The sequence below is a fragment of the Pseudophryne corroboree genome, chromosome 3 (genome assembly GCF_028390025.1).
Source record: "Pseudophryne corroboree isolate aPseCor3 chromosome 3, aPseCor3.hap2, whole genome shotgun sequence".
Taxonomy (NCBI): domain Eukaryota; kingdom Metazoa; phylum Chordata; class Amphibia; order Anura; family Myobatrachidae; genus Pseudophryne; species Pseudophryne corroboree.
This window is the reverse complement of record NC_086446.1, coordinates 445699472-445716406: the sequence shown is the minus strand read 5'-3', so window position 1 is coordinate 445716406 and position 16935 is coordinate 445699472. Positions and strand designations below refer to the sequence as shown.

General features: G+C 47.0%; 1 protein-coding gene across 1 annotated transcript in view; it reads right to left on the bottom strand.

Annotated features, from left to right (window-relative positions):
• Positions 1-16935, bottom strand: part of PLTP (phospholipid transfer protein) — a 93103-nt gene that overhangs the window by 31173 nt on the left and 44995 nt on the right. Inside the window, exons 2-3 of the mRNA XM_063960477.1 lie at positions 13879-14003; positions 12991-13090 (exon numbers count right to left, since the gene is read on the bottom strand). Coding sequence (XP_063816547.1) covers positions 12991-13090; positions 13879-13990 — 212 coding nt within the window. The 5' untranslated portion in view covers positions 13991-14003. The remainder of the gene's footprint in view (positions 1-12990; positions 13091-13878; positions 14004-16935) is intronic.

The following is a 16935-nucleotide window of genomic DNA, read 5'->3' as shown; positions in this document are numbered from 1 at the left end:
CGTAGCCTAAACCTAAGCCTCCCCACCACCACAGCCTAATCCTCCCCGGGAGTGCTTATACCTAGCCCTCCTCCCCGCCCGTAGCCTAAACCTAACCCTCCCCCCCACTGCAGCCTAACCCTAACCCTCCCCAGGGGTGCCTATACCTAACCCTCCTCCTCGCAGCCTAAACCTACCCCTCCCTCCCACCGCAGCCTAACCCTCCCCAGGGGTGCCTATACCTAACCCTCCTCCCCGCAGCCTAAACCTAACCCCCCCTTCCTGCAGCCTAAACCTGAAGCCCCCGAAGCACAATCCCAATACATGCTGGCGATCCTTTTAGCAGCGGAAAAGTACTGCTGCTAATAGGACACTGCTCTTAGTGTCGCTGGATCAGATACAAGTTCAGTTGGGTGGAGAATACACATTTTGGGACCTTCACCTGCAGTGCTTCCCCCAACATGACCTGTATATCTTGTATAGGTGTTCCAGGGTTGATGATAATCCCTATTCTTCTTATACTAGTGTCAATGATGAGATAACATTTTCATTTTAAATACAATAAAATGGAGTATCTGTGCACCTGGACAAACCATGTTGCAAAGCAAGGGGTGCGAGTACATTTTTTTTTTCTTTATTTAGTTATTTATTTATTACATGTAGAGTAAACACTGGCTGTATTTGCATATAGGCCACATATACTGGCCAGCTTTATTTTTACTCAACAAATACCTCCCAAATCTGATTTTCTCTGCACATTTAGATCTATCATACCTGCAGAGCAACATGTTACTGCTAAGTGTGAAATGACTCTTTCAAGCAGTGGCAGCTCCACAGGTGGGGCTGCAGCATATTTGCCAATATCCTGGCTGCTCTCTCTGGGAGAGAGCAGTCAGGCTGGCTCAGCAAGGGGGCGTTTAAAGGGGCGGAATGGAGGCAGAATGGGGGAGTGGTCACAGCAAACGCGTCATTGTAGCCACGCCCTTGCTCTGTAATGTCGATATTAATGGCATTAAACTGCAGGGGGCGTGGCTATGATGGCGCGATTCAGCAAGAATCATGTCATCAACTGCCCGGACCGCCCACTTTACTCACTAAGCGGGCAGCCGGGCAGAGGGGGACCTTCAGAATCGGGAGACTTGCCTGCTCTTCTGGGGGGCTGGGAGGGCCACTCAATTTTCGGGAGCCTCCCAGCCATTCCGGGACAGTACGCAAGTATGGGCAGCAGCATAGGCGTGCGCAGAACATTTTATTAGGGCAGGCATTCCCAACCACGGTCCTCAAGGCACACCAACAGTGCAGGTTTTAGTGATATCCAGGCTTCAGCACAGATGGTTAAATCAAAATAACTGAGGTACTAATTAAGTCACCTGTGTTCAAGCCTGGATATCACTAAAACCAGGACTGTTAGTGTGCCTTGAGGACCGTGGTTGGGAAACACTGTATTAGGGGGTGCACGACTGGAGAGGCATGCCTAGCACAGCCTACTAGGCATGCCTATCACCATGTATTAGTAGTCAATGCCTTCAGTAATATAGAGATATATATTCAGTGAAAGGCTGCAGCATTATAGAAACAGTCCAACTGTGGGCACTCTCCAGACTTCTATATAAAATGAAGAATAATAAATGTATTGAACATACTCAACTTGCACATGTTATTTCCCAAACGGAAGCGGAAACATTTGGGAAGTAACCTGTGCAAGTAGAGTATGGTCAATAAATGTATTATTCTTCATTATATATAGAAGTCTGGAGAGTGCCCCCTGTTGGACTGTTTCCATAGTTATGATACCTTGGTATCCGGTGTACACCCCGGCTGCTGATTTTTCCTGAGTATGTGAGTGTGACATGTGTGTGTGCTGAGCCAAGCAATTAGTAGTTTAGTGAGTGCACCTATAGACTATAGGTACGGTACACTCAGGAAACTACTGATTGCTTGGCTCAGCTAATATATATATATATTGTCACTCACCGCGGGCTGCGGCGGCCGCGCTTGTCCCTGCGGGTGACCTGGACTGCCCGGCGCCTCTCTTCTCCCGGCGATCTCCGGTTCCAGCGGCGGGTCGGCGCGTTCCTCCCGGCGGCTTCCCGGAGCGAGTGATTCCAGAGCTCCCACGTTCCTGTGATCTCCGTGCCTCCAAGCACCTCCGTGCCTCCAAGCACCTCGTGCCTCCAAGCACCTCCGTGCCTCCAAGCACCTCGTGCCTCCAAGCACCTCCGTGCCTCCAAGCACCTCGTGTCTCCAAGCACCTCGTGTCTCCAAGCACCTCCGTGTCTCCAAGCACCTCCGTGCCTCCTGCACTTCAGTGCCTCCAGTGCCTCAGCATTCAGTCTCACTGTGCTCCCGGCACCTGTGTGTCTCAGTACCTGTACTACCAGCACCTCAGTGCCTCCAACACCACAGTGCCTCCAACACCACAGTGCCTCCAACACCTCAGCATTCAGTATTTCTACAAGTCTTGTCTTTCAGGAAACCTTCAATAATTCTTCCGTGCTTCCTGCCTGCCGTCTTAATCCTGCATGAGGAAGACCTACATCCGGCCATCTCTACTGCGACCCAGTAGCGGTTCCTCTTCCCGGTCATCGGAAGAAGCCCCGAGTCCACAACACTCCCAAATCAGGTCAGTGATAGTATACTCAGGCCAGATGGACCCGGGGAATCGGAACACGGACTCAAGTGCCATCCAGAATCTGGCTTCCCGAGTACAAAGTCAGGAAGCGGCACAAGGCCAGGTGATGCAGTACCTCCAGCAGTTGTCCGGGCGTCTGGATCAGATTCAGGCGTCTCTAGCCTCTGTAAGTCCGGCACCTGTTCCAGTAGTCGCACCAGTTGCCGTTGCCAGCAATGTTCAACCATCGGCCGGTATCACCCCACGCCTTCAGCTGCCTACTACGTCCCGCTATAATGGGAATCCTAAAAATTGTCGCGGTTTCTTAAACCAATGCGAGGTACATTTCGAGCTACTTGCACACAACTTTCCTACAGACCGGTCCAAGGTAGCATATATTATTTCTCTGCTGGAAGGGTCTGCCTTGGATTGGGTGTCTCCATTATGGGAACGATCTGATCCCATGGTTTCCAACTATACCAACTTCATCACGTCCTTTCGAAGAATTTTCGCCGAACCCGGCAGAATGACCACTGCTTCTTCCGACTTGCTCCGTGTTCGACAGGGCGCCCGTTCCGTGGGTCAGTACGTGGTTCATTTCCAGACCATTGCCTCCGAACTACGCTGGAATAATGATGCCCTGAGAGCTGCCTTCTGGAATGGTCTTTCCGACCGGCTGAAAGATGAGCTGGTTACCAGAGATCTGCCGGATCCATTAGAAGATTTGATTTCCCTTTGCGTCAAGGTGGATCTTCGGATGCAGGAGCGTGGAAGGGAACGTAGCCGTTCGGATCGTTCCAGGTTCCGGAATCCTACTCCTAGACCAGTGGCCTCACCTAGCTCGGACGAGCCCATGCAAATTAACCGATCCCGACTGTCTCCGGAAGAACGACAGCGTCGTCGTGAGGGTAAACTCTGCCTTTACTGTGGAGCCGCAGATCATTTTCTTAAATCTTGTAAATCCCGTCCGGGAAACGGGCAGGCCTAGCTTGTTCCGGAGGAGTCAAGCTGGGAGTTACGACAAAAGCTTCTCCAACTTCGGACTGTTTGCTTCCTGTAACTCTAGTCTCCGATTCAGTCTCCAAGTCTTGTGAAGCCCTGTTGGATTCCGGGGCTGCGGGGAACTTCGTATCTTCCTTCTGTGCCCAAAGCTTGGGTTTAAAGTTACGGCCTATCGAGCGGCCAATTTCACTGACGGCTATCAACGGGACTAGAATTTCCAAAGGTCTTATAATGTGGCGCACGGGGCCAGTTAAGCTGCAGGTCGGGGCTCTACATCAGGAAGGTCTGGAACTCCTGGTAATCCCAGAAATGCACCATGATCTGGTTCTTGGAATGCCTTGGCTAAAAAGTCATAATCCCCACATCGACTGGAAGTCTTCACAAATTCTGTCCTGGAGTTCCTTTTGTCACACTAATTGTCTCACTCCTGTTTGTCCGCTCCGTGTCTCCTCCAAGACGGATGAAGAGCACATTCCGGAGGCGTATCAAGGGTACAAGGACGTATTTTCGGAACAAGCAGCTGATCTGTTACCACCTCATAGGCCTTGGGACTGCCCTATTGACCTTGTCCCAGGGAAGACGCCACCCCGTGGTCGCACATATCCTCTGTCACTTCCCGAGACTCAAGCTATGTCGGAGTATATTAAGTCCAATCTGCTCAAGGGATTTATTCGCCCCTCTTCCTCCCCTGCTGGAGCGGGCTTCTTTTTCGTGAAGAAAAAGGACGGGGGGTTGAGACCATGCATCGACTACCGCGGCTTAAACGATATTACTATCAAGAATAAATACCCCTTGCCACTAATCACAGAGTTATTTGATAGGGTTCGTGGTGCCCGCATTTTTTCCAAACTCGACTTGAGGGGAGCTTATAATCTTATACGCATCCGAGAAGGGGATGAATGGAAGACTGCCTTCAATACCCGAGATGGGCATTATGAATACTTGGTGATGCCGTTCGGTCTCAGTAATGCTCCCGCTGTTTTCCAGGGATTTGTCAATGAAATCTTTCGTGACATGTTATATCAGAGTGTTGTGGTATATTTGGACGACATACTGATCTTTTCCAAGAATCTTGTCGAACACAGGACTCAAGTCAAAGAGGTGCTCCACCGTTTACGAGAGAATCATCTCTATGCCAAGCTTTCCAAATGTACCTTTGAAGTAACATCAATTCCGTTCCTCGGTTATATCATCTCGGGGACGGAGCTTCGCATGGATCCGGAAAAGCTGTCTGCCATTTGTGACTGGACTCAGCCTCTTTCTTTGAAAGCAATACAAAGGTTCCTGGGCTTTGCGAACTACTACAGGAAATTCATTAGGGGTTTCTCCACCATTGTTGCGCCCATTACTGCCCTGACGAGAAAGGGTTCTAATCCAAGTTTGTGGCCTCCGGAAGCCATTGAGGCTTTTTCCCACTTAAAGTTAGCTTTCATGACGGCTCCAGTTCTCCAACAACCAAATTTCGATGAACCTTTCTTCCTAGAGGTTGATGCATCTTCAGTCGGGGTTGGGGCTGTTCTCTCTCAGTACTCCTCTGATAAGAAATTACATCCGTGTGGCTTCCATTCTCGTAAATTCTCTCCGGCCGAACGAAATTACACTATTGGAGACCAGGAACTCTTGGCAATTAAATCCGCCTTGGAAGAGTGGAGATATCTTTTGGAAGGGGCTAAACATGTGTTTACCATCTACACGGATCACAAAAATTTGCTGTACATCAAATCCGCACAATGCTTGAATCCTCGCCAAGCGAGATGGGCACTTTTCTTTTCTCGATTCTCGTTTGTTATCAAGTACCGGGCCGGGACTCTCAATATTAAAGCAGATGCGCTTTCCCGTTCACAAGCTTCCACAGACGAGGATGAATCTCCTGAGCGGGGTTTAATTCTAAATCCAGTTTCTGTCTCTGCTGCTTTAACTACTCCAGCTCCTCCTCCTGGAGGAATGTCCGTACCAGCTAGATTCCGGCCAAGAATACTACAGTGGGTCCATAACTCCAAGTTTTCCGGTCATCCCGGTGCCCAGAAGATGTACAAGTTTCTGCAAAGGTCTTACTGGTGGAACACCATGAAGAAGGATGTACAAGATTGCGTTAATTCTTGTCCACAATGTACACAACATAAATCTCCTCGTCTGCCTCCTGCAGGGTTACTTCGTCCTTTGCCTATCCCTGTGAGACCCTGGACTCACATTTCCATGGACTTCATCACTGACTTGCCCTGTTCCAAGGGTTGCAACACCGTTTGGGTAATCGTTGACCGTTTTTCGAAGATGGCACACTTCGTGCCTTTGACTGGTCTCCCGACAGCTTCGAAACTGGCTCTACTGTTCATCCAAGAACATTTTCGATTGCATGGGTTGCCACAAGAAATTGTTTCTGACCGTGGAGTACAGTTCACCGCCAGGTTTTGGAAAGCCCTCTGTTCAACTCTACAAGTTAAACTTAAGTTTTCGTCCGCTTATCATCCCCAAACAAATGGTCAAACGGAACGAGTCAATCAAGATCTAGAGACTTTCCTTCGTTTGTATCTCTCCCCTTCACAGGACAACTGGGTGGAGTTGTTGCCTTGGGCGGAGTTTGCCCATAACCATTTGTTTCATTCTTCCACTGGGGAATCACCATTCTTCGTCAACTACGGGTTCCATCCACGTGTTCCAGAATTTCCAAGCCTTCCGATAGAAGAGGTTCCAGCTGTAACGTCCACTCTACGACACTTCGGACAAATTTGGAGAAGGGTTCATGCTAATCTTAAGAAGGTTTCAGTCCGGTACAAGTTCTTCGCAGATAAGAAACGGCGAGCCACACCTCAATATAAAGTTGGGGACAGGGTATGGCTGTCCACACGTAATCTCCGGTTGAAGGTGCCCACCATGAAGTTCGCTCCAAGGTTCATCGGTCCTTACCCTGTGCTACAAGTCTTAAATCCTGTGGTCTGTAAACTGGGTTTGCCTTCCCACCTTCGAATACCTAACGCCTTTCATGTTTCTCTACTCCGTCCCCTCATTCTGAATCGGTTCCACTCAGCATCCCCTAGGCCAACGTCTGTAGTGACAGAAGCTGGAGCGGAGTTTGAAATCAAAGCTATTCTTGACTCTCGTTATCTTCATAAAAAATTACAGTACTTGGTGGACTGGAAGGGTTATGGTCCTGAGGAGAGAAGTTGGATTAAGGCTACTGAAGTAACGGCTCCTCGACTGGTTCGGATCTTCCACTCCAGACATCCAACTAAGCCCGGAAAGTGTCCAGGGGCCACTCCTGGAGGAGGGGGTACTGTCACTCACCGCGGGCAGCGGCGGCCGCGCTTGTCCCTGCGGGTGACCTGGTCTGCCCATCGCCTCTCTTCTCCCGGCGATCTCCGGTTCCAGCGGCAAGTCGGCGCGTTCCTCCGGCGGCTTCCCGGAGCGAGGGCGCCGCCATCATAGTGAGGTCAAGGAGGCGGAGCAGGACTGACGTCACCTGCCTGCTCCGCCAATCAGGCAAGGGCGGGGAATTCAAAACCAGACGCCGGGCAGAGATCCGGTGCCTGAGTATCTTCGTTTCTCCCGCAGAAGCTGTGATTCCAGAGCTCCCACGTTCCTGTGATCTCCGTGCCTCCAAGCACCTCCGTGCCTCCAAGCACCTTGTGCCTCCAAGCACCTCGTGCCTCCAAGCACCTCCGTGCCTCCAAGCACCTCCGTGTCTCCAAGCACCTCGTGTCTCCAAGCACCTCCGTGCCTCCAAGCACCTCCGTGCCTCCAAGCACCTCCGTGCCTCCAAGCATCCCGTGCCTCCAAGCACCTCCGTGCCTCCCAGCACTTCAGTGCCTCCAGTGCCTCAGCATTCAGTCTCACTGTGCTCCCGGCACCTGTGTGTCTCAGTACCTGTACTACCAGCACCTCAGTGCCTCCAACACCACAGTGCCTCCAACACCACAGTGCCTCCAACACCTCAGCATTCAGTATTTCTACAAGTCTTGTCTTTCAGGAAACCTTCAATAATTCTTCCGTGCTTCCTGCCTGCCGTCTTAATCCTGCATGAGGAAGACCTACATCCGGCCATCTCTACTGCGACCCAGTAGCGGTTCCTCTTCCCGGTCATCGGAAGAAGCCCCGAGTCCACAACACTCCCAAATCAGGTCAGTGATATATATATATATATATTAGAATAAGGTAATAACCCTTTATTTTATACAGAACTTTATCCCCCCTCACCCCTGGCTGGCCTGAACTCCTCTCAGTCTTTCGTAAATACAAAAAATACAACACTAAATGGCGCTGCCAATGGTGAGCTGCAGAGAAGTAAACTGATTAAGTCACCACCCTTAATCAATAGATACAAATGGACAAACAAAAGGTTTACGTCTCAGTCTGCGCTTTCCAGTGTTCTCAATTTCTTCAAAATAGGTGTATGTGGTCCTCAATGTGCCGTTATGTATATAAAAAATAATTGAAAAACAACAATGTGTGAAAACTGTATAATAAAGGGGGTCATTCCGAGTTGTTCGCTCGCTATCAGATTTTAGCAGCATTGCACACGCTAGGCCGCTGCCCTCTGGGAGTGTATCTTAGCATAGCAGAATTGCGAACGAAAGATTAGCAGAATTGCGAATAGAAAATTCTTAGCAGTTTCTGAGTAGCTCGAGACTTACTCCTACACTGCGATCAGCTCAGCCCATTTCGTTCCTGGTTTGACGTCACAAACACGCCCTGCGTTCGGCCAGCCACTCCCCCGTTTCTCCAGACACTCCCGCGTTTTTCCCTGACATGCCTGCGTTTTTTAGCCAACGCCGGGAAAACGCTGAGTTGCCGCCCAGAAACGCCCCTTTCCTGTCAATCATTTACCGAACACCAGTGCGACTAAAAAGCGCCGCAGACGCTACAGCAAAACAGCTAAGTTTTTTGTAAAATAACTAAGCGCATGCGCTCTGCGTACCATGCGCAGATAGCGACTAATCGCAGTATAACGAAAGTCGGCAACGAGCGAACAACTCAGAATGACCCCCTAAAGTCCACTGAAATAATCCCAATTGTGCAGGAAAGCAGGAAGGTGATAAGTCCTCTCCCCGGCATGCGTCATAAGGATCCCTCAGTAAATATTCAACACCCAAAGTGTCTAGATGATATAGATTATATGCTTAAATGTATGCTTACATGAATGAGGTGAACACTTGCACATAAAGGTTTCTTTATATGTCCCCTTAACGTATAGGAACATGGATTCCTCATAATATGTCTCAAAATAAATGTAAAGAGACGTATATGTAGTTTCTATATATTAAAAACTATTTTATAAAATTAGAAGAAAACTGTCCTTACCCTAACATGTGTGGGAAGATGGTACTCGGGTTTATCCAACACAATATTTACGGGCAAAGGACAGCGTCTGCACTCTATACAACGCTTTTTGAGTTGACGCGCTACAGCGTCTTTATCAAGTAGAGTGCTAGGATTAAAAACTGTATACATGTGTAAATGTCAGCCTTATTACAATGGTCAGACAAATATATCCAGTACATGTACAATGTCATGCTTACCACTCTTGTAAAAACACTGCCTGTCCTCATCCAAGCCTGCAGTTTCCTGTCCTGCTGATGGTCAAATGGTACACCCCCCCCCCCCCCCATTCCGCATGGTATATATAGGGAGCTAATTGATCAATTGGTATCCCAATTACCTCCCATGTTAATATGTTTGGATCATTCCTTTAAATAAACTGATCCAATTAGGTATCGTCCTTATTAAAAATGTATTTTCAGGCAATATCTGTTAATTTTTATTAATATGAAATCTTATTTGATTAAATTTATTTATAAAATGGCGTTTGTCGTCATTATAATGCGCCTGCCATCGTGGAAACCATATGTTACCATAGCAACCCGATGACGTCCACTCCCATTCATAGGAGAACATTTTATATGTCCGTCCTCCCCTCCAGTGCAGTCAGGCCCACATTCACTCACGTGATGTGTCCCTGCTGTATATGACGTAAGTTAACCGCAGTGTGCATCTGACATCTAACGTCACATCAATGCGCCCGCCATCACGGACGCCACGCGTTACCATGGAGACGAATGCCGTTCAACCCCATTTATAGGAAACCGCGCTTCATGCATGTCTAACGTCACATTAATGTAGTATGCGTGATGGCGTGGTGGTGGGACAGCAGTGGCAAACGCAGGATTTCTAGAGGGGGGTTTCCAAATGCAATTCACAATTTCTCATTCTGCGGAACATTGGAGCAAGTGTAGGACTCTGGGGGAGCAGCAGAAGAGCCTAGTAACAACCCTGGCTATTAATGTAAACAATGGTCTTTTTATACACTGGATACTGTATGGCAGTGGTTCTCAAACTCGGTCCTCAGGATCCCACACAGTGCATGTTTTGCAGATAACCCAGCAGGTGCACAGGTGTATTAATTACTCACTGACACATTTTAAAAGGTCTACAGGTGGAGCTAATTATGTCACTTGTGATTCTGTGGGGAGACCTGCAAAACATGCACCGTGTGGGGTCCTGAGGACCGAGTTTGAGAACCTGTGCTGTATGGAATACTGTGTAAATATTTAACACTATTGATTGGTCTCTAATATAGGCTGTAGTAAACATATTTAAAAGGTTTAATGTATAAATTAGAGAAAATATTTAAATACTATAACTAAGTGGTCAGAAAAAGGTTAAACATACCATAATAAAAAAAAATACACAAGCATAATAGAACCAGTACTACACTTTCTAAGCACACATTCTCCCATCACATAGTAAGGCTCCTGTCTCTTCTTCCTGGTAGCTACTCTCTGGTCCAGTGCACTGCTTGAGGACTCAGATCCACACACACAGCAAGCTTGGTAGAAAAAGCTGCTACCATTGGGCATGAGAGGAGGGGGGTTTCTGAGCAACTGGAAACCCCCCCCCCCCTGCGTGTGCCTATGGACAGAGTCTGGAGAGGACGCTGTGCTTTACGCGGCAGTGTCACATCACGTTAGTGATTGTGAACCTGTCCGCGTTGTAGATTAAGACGTGCATGAGGCGCGGTTTCCTATAAATGGGGTTGAACGGCATTCAGTCGCCATGGTAACCCGTGGCGTCCGTGATGGCGAGGCGCATTGATGTGACGTTAAACGTCAGATGCACACTGCGGTTATGTCATATACAGCAGGGACACATCACGTGAGTGAATGTGGGCCTGACTGCACTGGAGGGGAGGATGGACAGATAAAATGTTCTCCTATGAATGGGAGTAGACGTCATCGGGTTGCTATGGTAACATACGGTTTCCACGATGGCGGGCGCATTATAATTATAATGATGTCAGATGCCATTTTATAAATAAATTTAATCAAATAAGATTTTATATTAATATAGATTAACAGATATTGCCTGAAAATACATTTTTAATAAGGACGATACCTAATTGGATCAGTTTATTTAAAGGAATGATCCAAACATATAAACATGGGAGGTAATTGGGATACCAATTGATCAATTAGCTCCCTATATATACCATGCGGAATGGGGGGTGGGCGTAACCATTTAACCATCAGCAGGGCAGGAAACTGCAGGCTTGGATGAGGACAGGCAGTGTTTTTACAAGAGTGGTAAGCATGACATTAATTGTACATGTACTGGATATATTTGTCTGACCATTGTAATAAGACTGTCATTTACACATGTGTAGTAGGGTATGCCGGCGGATGGGCTCCCAGCTGCCAGCATACCGCAGCCGGATTCCCGACCGCCGGCATACCGACAGCTGGGTGAGCGCTAATGAGCCCCTTGCGGGCTCGCTGCGCTCGCCACGCTATCTATTCTCCCTCCAGGGGGGTCGTGGACCCCCAAGAGGGAGAAAAGGTGTCGGTATGCCGGGTGTTGGGATTCCAGCGCCGGTATACTGTGCGCTGGGATCCCGACAGCCGGCAAACTGAAGACCACCCATTTACACATGTTGTATACAGTTTTCAATCCTAGCACTCTACTTGATAAAGATGCCGTAGCGTGTCGAAAAGCGTTGCATAGAGTGCAGACGCTGTCCTTTGCCCGTCAACATTGTGTTGGATAAACCCGGGTACCATCTTCCCACACATGTTGTTAGGGTAAGGACAATTTTCTTCCAATTTAATAAAATTGTTTTAAATATATAGAAACTACATATATGTCTCTTTCCATTTATTTTGAGATATATTATGAGGAATCCATGACTGTTCCCATACGTTAAGAAACCTTTATGTGCAAGTGTTCACCTCATTCATGTAAGCATACATGTGAGCATATAATCTATATCATCTAGATACTTTGGGTGTTGAATATTTCCTGAGGGATCCTTTTGACGCATGCCGGGGAGAGGTCTTATCAACTTCCTGCTTTCCTGCACAATTGGGATTGTTTCAGTGGACTTTATTATACAGTTTTCACACATTGTTGTTTTTCAATTCTTTTTTTATATACATAACGGCAAATTGAGGACCACATCCACCTATTTTGAAGAAATTGAGAACATTGGAAAGCGCAAAGTGAGATGTAAACCTTTTGTTTGCCCTCTCAGTCTTTCGCCTGGTGCACACAGTGAGTGAGTGAGTGAGTGAGTGAGTGAGTGGTCATTCAAGTCTTGACTCACTCACAATCTGAAGGCTCAGGCAGGAAGGCTCTGTCCAGACGAGACCATCACTGTCCTCCTCCAACGGTGGCTAGTCCTAGGCTCCAGACAGTCTTCCTGGCGTGTGTTGGGCTGTTGAATAGGGCAGGGCACAAACAAATGACTGGACTAGCAACTGAGTGCGGGCGGGAAGGAGGAGAGGGAGGCCGCATGGTGTGACGTGTTGACGTCACACCGCGCAATCGGATCATGACGGCAGGTGGGCTGGGTTGTATGGCCAGCTACCCACCCACAAAGAAGCATGACGGCGGGTGGGCTGGTCTGTACAGCCAGCCACCCATCCACAACAGTGAGTCTGTCTGACTGGCGGCGCAGCGGGAGGGGGTGACTGTGGAACAGCCCGGGCAGTGATGCAGGTGATCTGATCATCACTATTAGTGTGCTGCAGTAGTAGCACTGCTACAACAGCAGCACACAGACAGTGATGATCGGATCGCAGGCGTGACGTGCGGGGGGTGACGGACATTAGGGGGTGCCTGTGCGCACCAGGCACCCCCCGTGCGCACGCCTATGGGCAGCAGCACAGTCCCAAATTGACTCAGGTGCAGTAGGTGTGGCTCCCCTATTTTACAACTTTGGACTATGCTGCAGCCCCACCTCTGGAGCCGTTACTGCCCTTTGCACTCCTTCAAAATGTGTGAAGTGTTTCACAAAACCAGAACTGGAGCATAGAGCTGTGCAGAAAGTTCACTGTTTTTGTGAAAACAAGAAACAATCAGTTGTCATAGTGACATGGAAAACGAACATGGGAGGCACAGTGAATACTCACTCATTGATGCTGTAGCTGAACCTCCCCTCTTTTCCTTTCAGATCAGGAATTGTGATATTCTCCAGTTCCTGTTCCACAAACTTCAGTCCCTCATGTTTCACTGGGCACAATAAACGACTGCTCAGTTCATACATATACAAGCTAAGCAGTATGTATTCTAACTTAAACGTACACTTTATTATACCAAATGTTATGGGTTTTTCTTTTGCCATTTCCAGTATGAAAGAAAGTATTTTTTTATGGTTCTATATTTAATTAATTACAAAATCAGAACTGCCGTATAGTATTTATTTTATTTATGTGAGGACACCTGTCTCATGTATCACTATCAATGTCACTTCTTAAGGTGGGTACACACTATTAGATATATCTGCAGATCAATTGATCTGCAGATATATCTATGTACGGATCGGGCAGTGTGCTGTGCATACACACAGCCCGATCCGTCGGGGGACTGACGTCATGAACTGGGCGGGCGCCCGCTCGCGCCCGCCCAGTTCACCTGTCAATCACCGCCGGCCGCCGCAGCATGTGTACGGGCGGTCGGACGACCGCCCCGTACACACACAGCGACGCGCCAATATATCGTTAGATATATTGGCTGTCGGCTGTGCTGCGCGGCCGACGCGATACGTCTGTGAACGACGGAGTTCACAGACGTATCGCCCGTACACACTGGCCGACGGTCCCGCGATGTATCGGCCGTTCAAGAGAACGGCCGATACATCGACCAGTGTGTACGGGCCTTTAATTTTGTGGCCAGATTGTAAAATTCTTACCACCTAACTTTTATCAATTTGTATTGCGTCATGGCATCTTGACCACATGTCCATGAAAATCACCAGACCAATCGTCAAGGTCTGGTCTACTTTTCTTTACTCTACTCACCAAACTGGAGCCCCTTAGAGGTTATCCTTATTCTGCAGCCCGGATTCGGGGAAGATGACTTTGACACCACAAATGGAACGGCAAGTAACAGAAGGTACACTGACACAGCCATTGTCCTTTACGATCTGAAAGAAATGATGTATAGAAACGATATGCCAAAGCAACTAAACCCATTTTCTTATAGGACTAATAAAAGCATCACAAGAGTTAACACGTAATATATTTTCAATTAAAATGTGTCCCCCTTTGCAGCACTGCTGTGGAGGCCAAATGCCCCCTCTGTAGCAAGCGCTACCGCTTTGCGGCACTACTCATTGCATTGCATTGCAGAGAATGATGTATACTTGTATGTTTTAATTGTATTTATATTTGTATTGTAAGAGTATGGACTTATACAGTGCATATGGAAAGTATTCACAGAGCTTCACTTTTTCCACATTTTGTTATGTTACAGCCTTATTCCGAAATGAAATAAACTCATTTTGTTCCTTGGGATCTGGGGACAGGGCCACACCACAGGCAGTAAACCTGCCTGGAAAGGGAGCTAATAGAGACATGACTCTGAGTGTGCGGCAGGACTTGATGGACACTTGGATGTGTCATGTGATCAGGAAGTGCACTGTAGTCGGAGCTCAGTTAGCAGCAGCAAGAGAAGACACAGGGATGCAGGTAGGAGACTCAGTGGACACTAGCTTAGTGTAGTGAAGGGAGAGTTACAATGAGTAGGTGGTGAGATAGGCTCTCAGCATTAAGACACATCCCCATGTGTGCCTCCCCAGCCATTCACCTCACCGCACGTCACTGGACTGTGGCACACAAGGCTGTGAGTATAATTCCCCTGCATGCAAGCTGTGCATTTTGTGTTTTAAACAGAAGTTATTTTTTACTCAGTGCACATTTCTCCTGCCCATTGGAGCTAAACTAACTCAAGGGGGTTGCTGAGAAACGATTCACATGAAGACAGAAAGGAAGTGTCCCATCCATGTTTTTCTTACAAGGTAATTTCTGTTGTGTCTGTAAATTCTATTTTTGCAATAATTTTTAATTCTTATAATTATAAACAACCAGAAAATTGCATTAAAATGGCGCGCAAACATCATTAGCAATAGCGCCACTTATGTTAAAGAGCATTCTACATTTACTCATTAAAGTTTGTTTTAGGTAATAACCATGAAAGATGTACAGTAAGTCAGGACCTAGGCATACATATAATATTATTATTATTATTATTAGTACTAATTATTATGATTACTACTACTATTATTACTACTACTACTACTACTACTATTAATAATATTATTATTATTATTATTATTATTATTACTACTACTACTACTATTATTATCATCAATACTATTATTATTATTATTATTATTATTATTATTATTAATACTACTACTATTATCATCATCATCATCATCCCTTATTTATATAGCACCACAAGGGGCCCGCAGCACCTTACAGAGTACAGAAACAGAAACAGCAAGAACAAAAGAAGGGGAAGGGGAGTCAGTGTAGGGCCTGTATGAGCGGGGAGGCAGATGTACTATGTCTGACCAATGATTTTATATTGGTATTTTTGTTCCTAGAAACGTTTATATTTTTAAGCAAACATCAAATATACAGGGGAAAAAAGTGTCATTTTCATGATCTCTTCTTATTCTCTGAAATTTACAGGTTAAAATCTGTTTCATACTTCATATTCTATATATCTCCCTCTGCTGGGTAATATCAATTTTCAAAATGACATGGCATCCTCTCCATTCACAATTATCTCAGGGTTTGTGCATGGACAAACGACTTTCCAGTACAATATTGAAGCACAATTAAAAGAGGGAAAAAAGAGAGCCCAATCTGTGGTGAGTAATGAAATAGGAGCGGGAGCTAACCAAGTGGTTCAACAACTCCCTTTAAGCACAAAGACTAAACCAAGAGTCGGCCCTAAGCATTGGCATCCTAGGAGAAATCCTGCCTCCCAACCCAGCACATCCGAGCCAGCCATGTCACCTTCCTGCCTTGCCTGCTCGTGGTAAAATATTTAGACCATACAGTCAGATAGTAATGACAGCAACAGCCCAACAGCCATTTCAAGCACAGTCAGTTGGTTTTCTTCAGGGGCTAGGGGGCGCTCGTGAAAGAGGGTCCACTCTCGTGAGAGGGGCCCGTAGGTGCTACTCACAGGGTCGTGCTGCGAGTCAGGGTGCGTGGACTCATGGCACGTCTCCATATTTCTTAGAAACAGGCACTTCGATCGGCGGGGAAGACGGCTTACCAGAGAGCCTGAAGCTGTGCTGCACGCGGCCTTCCTGGCTCTCTTGACCGGACCGGCCCACCAGCCCATCGGTCCTTCTGGCATTTGCCAGAAGTGCCAGATGGTCAGTCCGGCCCTGCGCCAAACCAACCAAGAAGAGTGTGCACTCCTATTTCTCCTATTACAAATGATAAAGTGATTAATATTATAAATTAGATTATTTATATTAAATACTACTAAGCTCCAATAGTCAGAATACCGACATTTTAAATGCCGACATTTCAAAATACCGACATGAGTTTTTGTTTTTTTGGAGGTGTCATTGTCGACATAGGTCGACATGGACACCGTGTAAGTGTACTGCGTCCCCTCGCATGGCTCGTTGCGCTCGGCACACTATTATATTTCCCCTCCATGTCCGCTGGGATGGTAAAGTATGAACAAGTCTATTTTTGGGCAAGAATTCCTTCAAAACTGGTTTTATTTCATGTAAATAAGTGTTTAAAAATGATGTTGTCATATTACTTAGCACATATTCTCTGTGGAGAGACTTGCTTAGTACACAATCACTGCGGAGGCACTTTTTGAACTCCCTCTACTAGTGCCATAATATCTTTTCTCTCATCTGTGAAGTGGAACAACCAATTAGATACTACTTACTTATCTTCTGGTTACCAGGGTAGAGCTATCTCTCTTACTTTTATCATATTTTGGGGACTGGGAGGTAGATCTATTAAGCCTGGAGAAGTGATTTAGCAGTGATATAAGTGCAAGGTGATAACGCACCAGCCAATCAGCTCCAATAT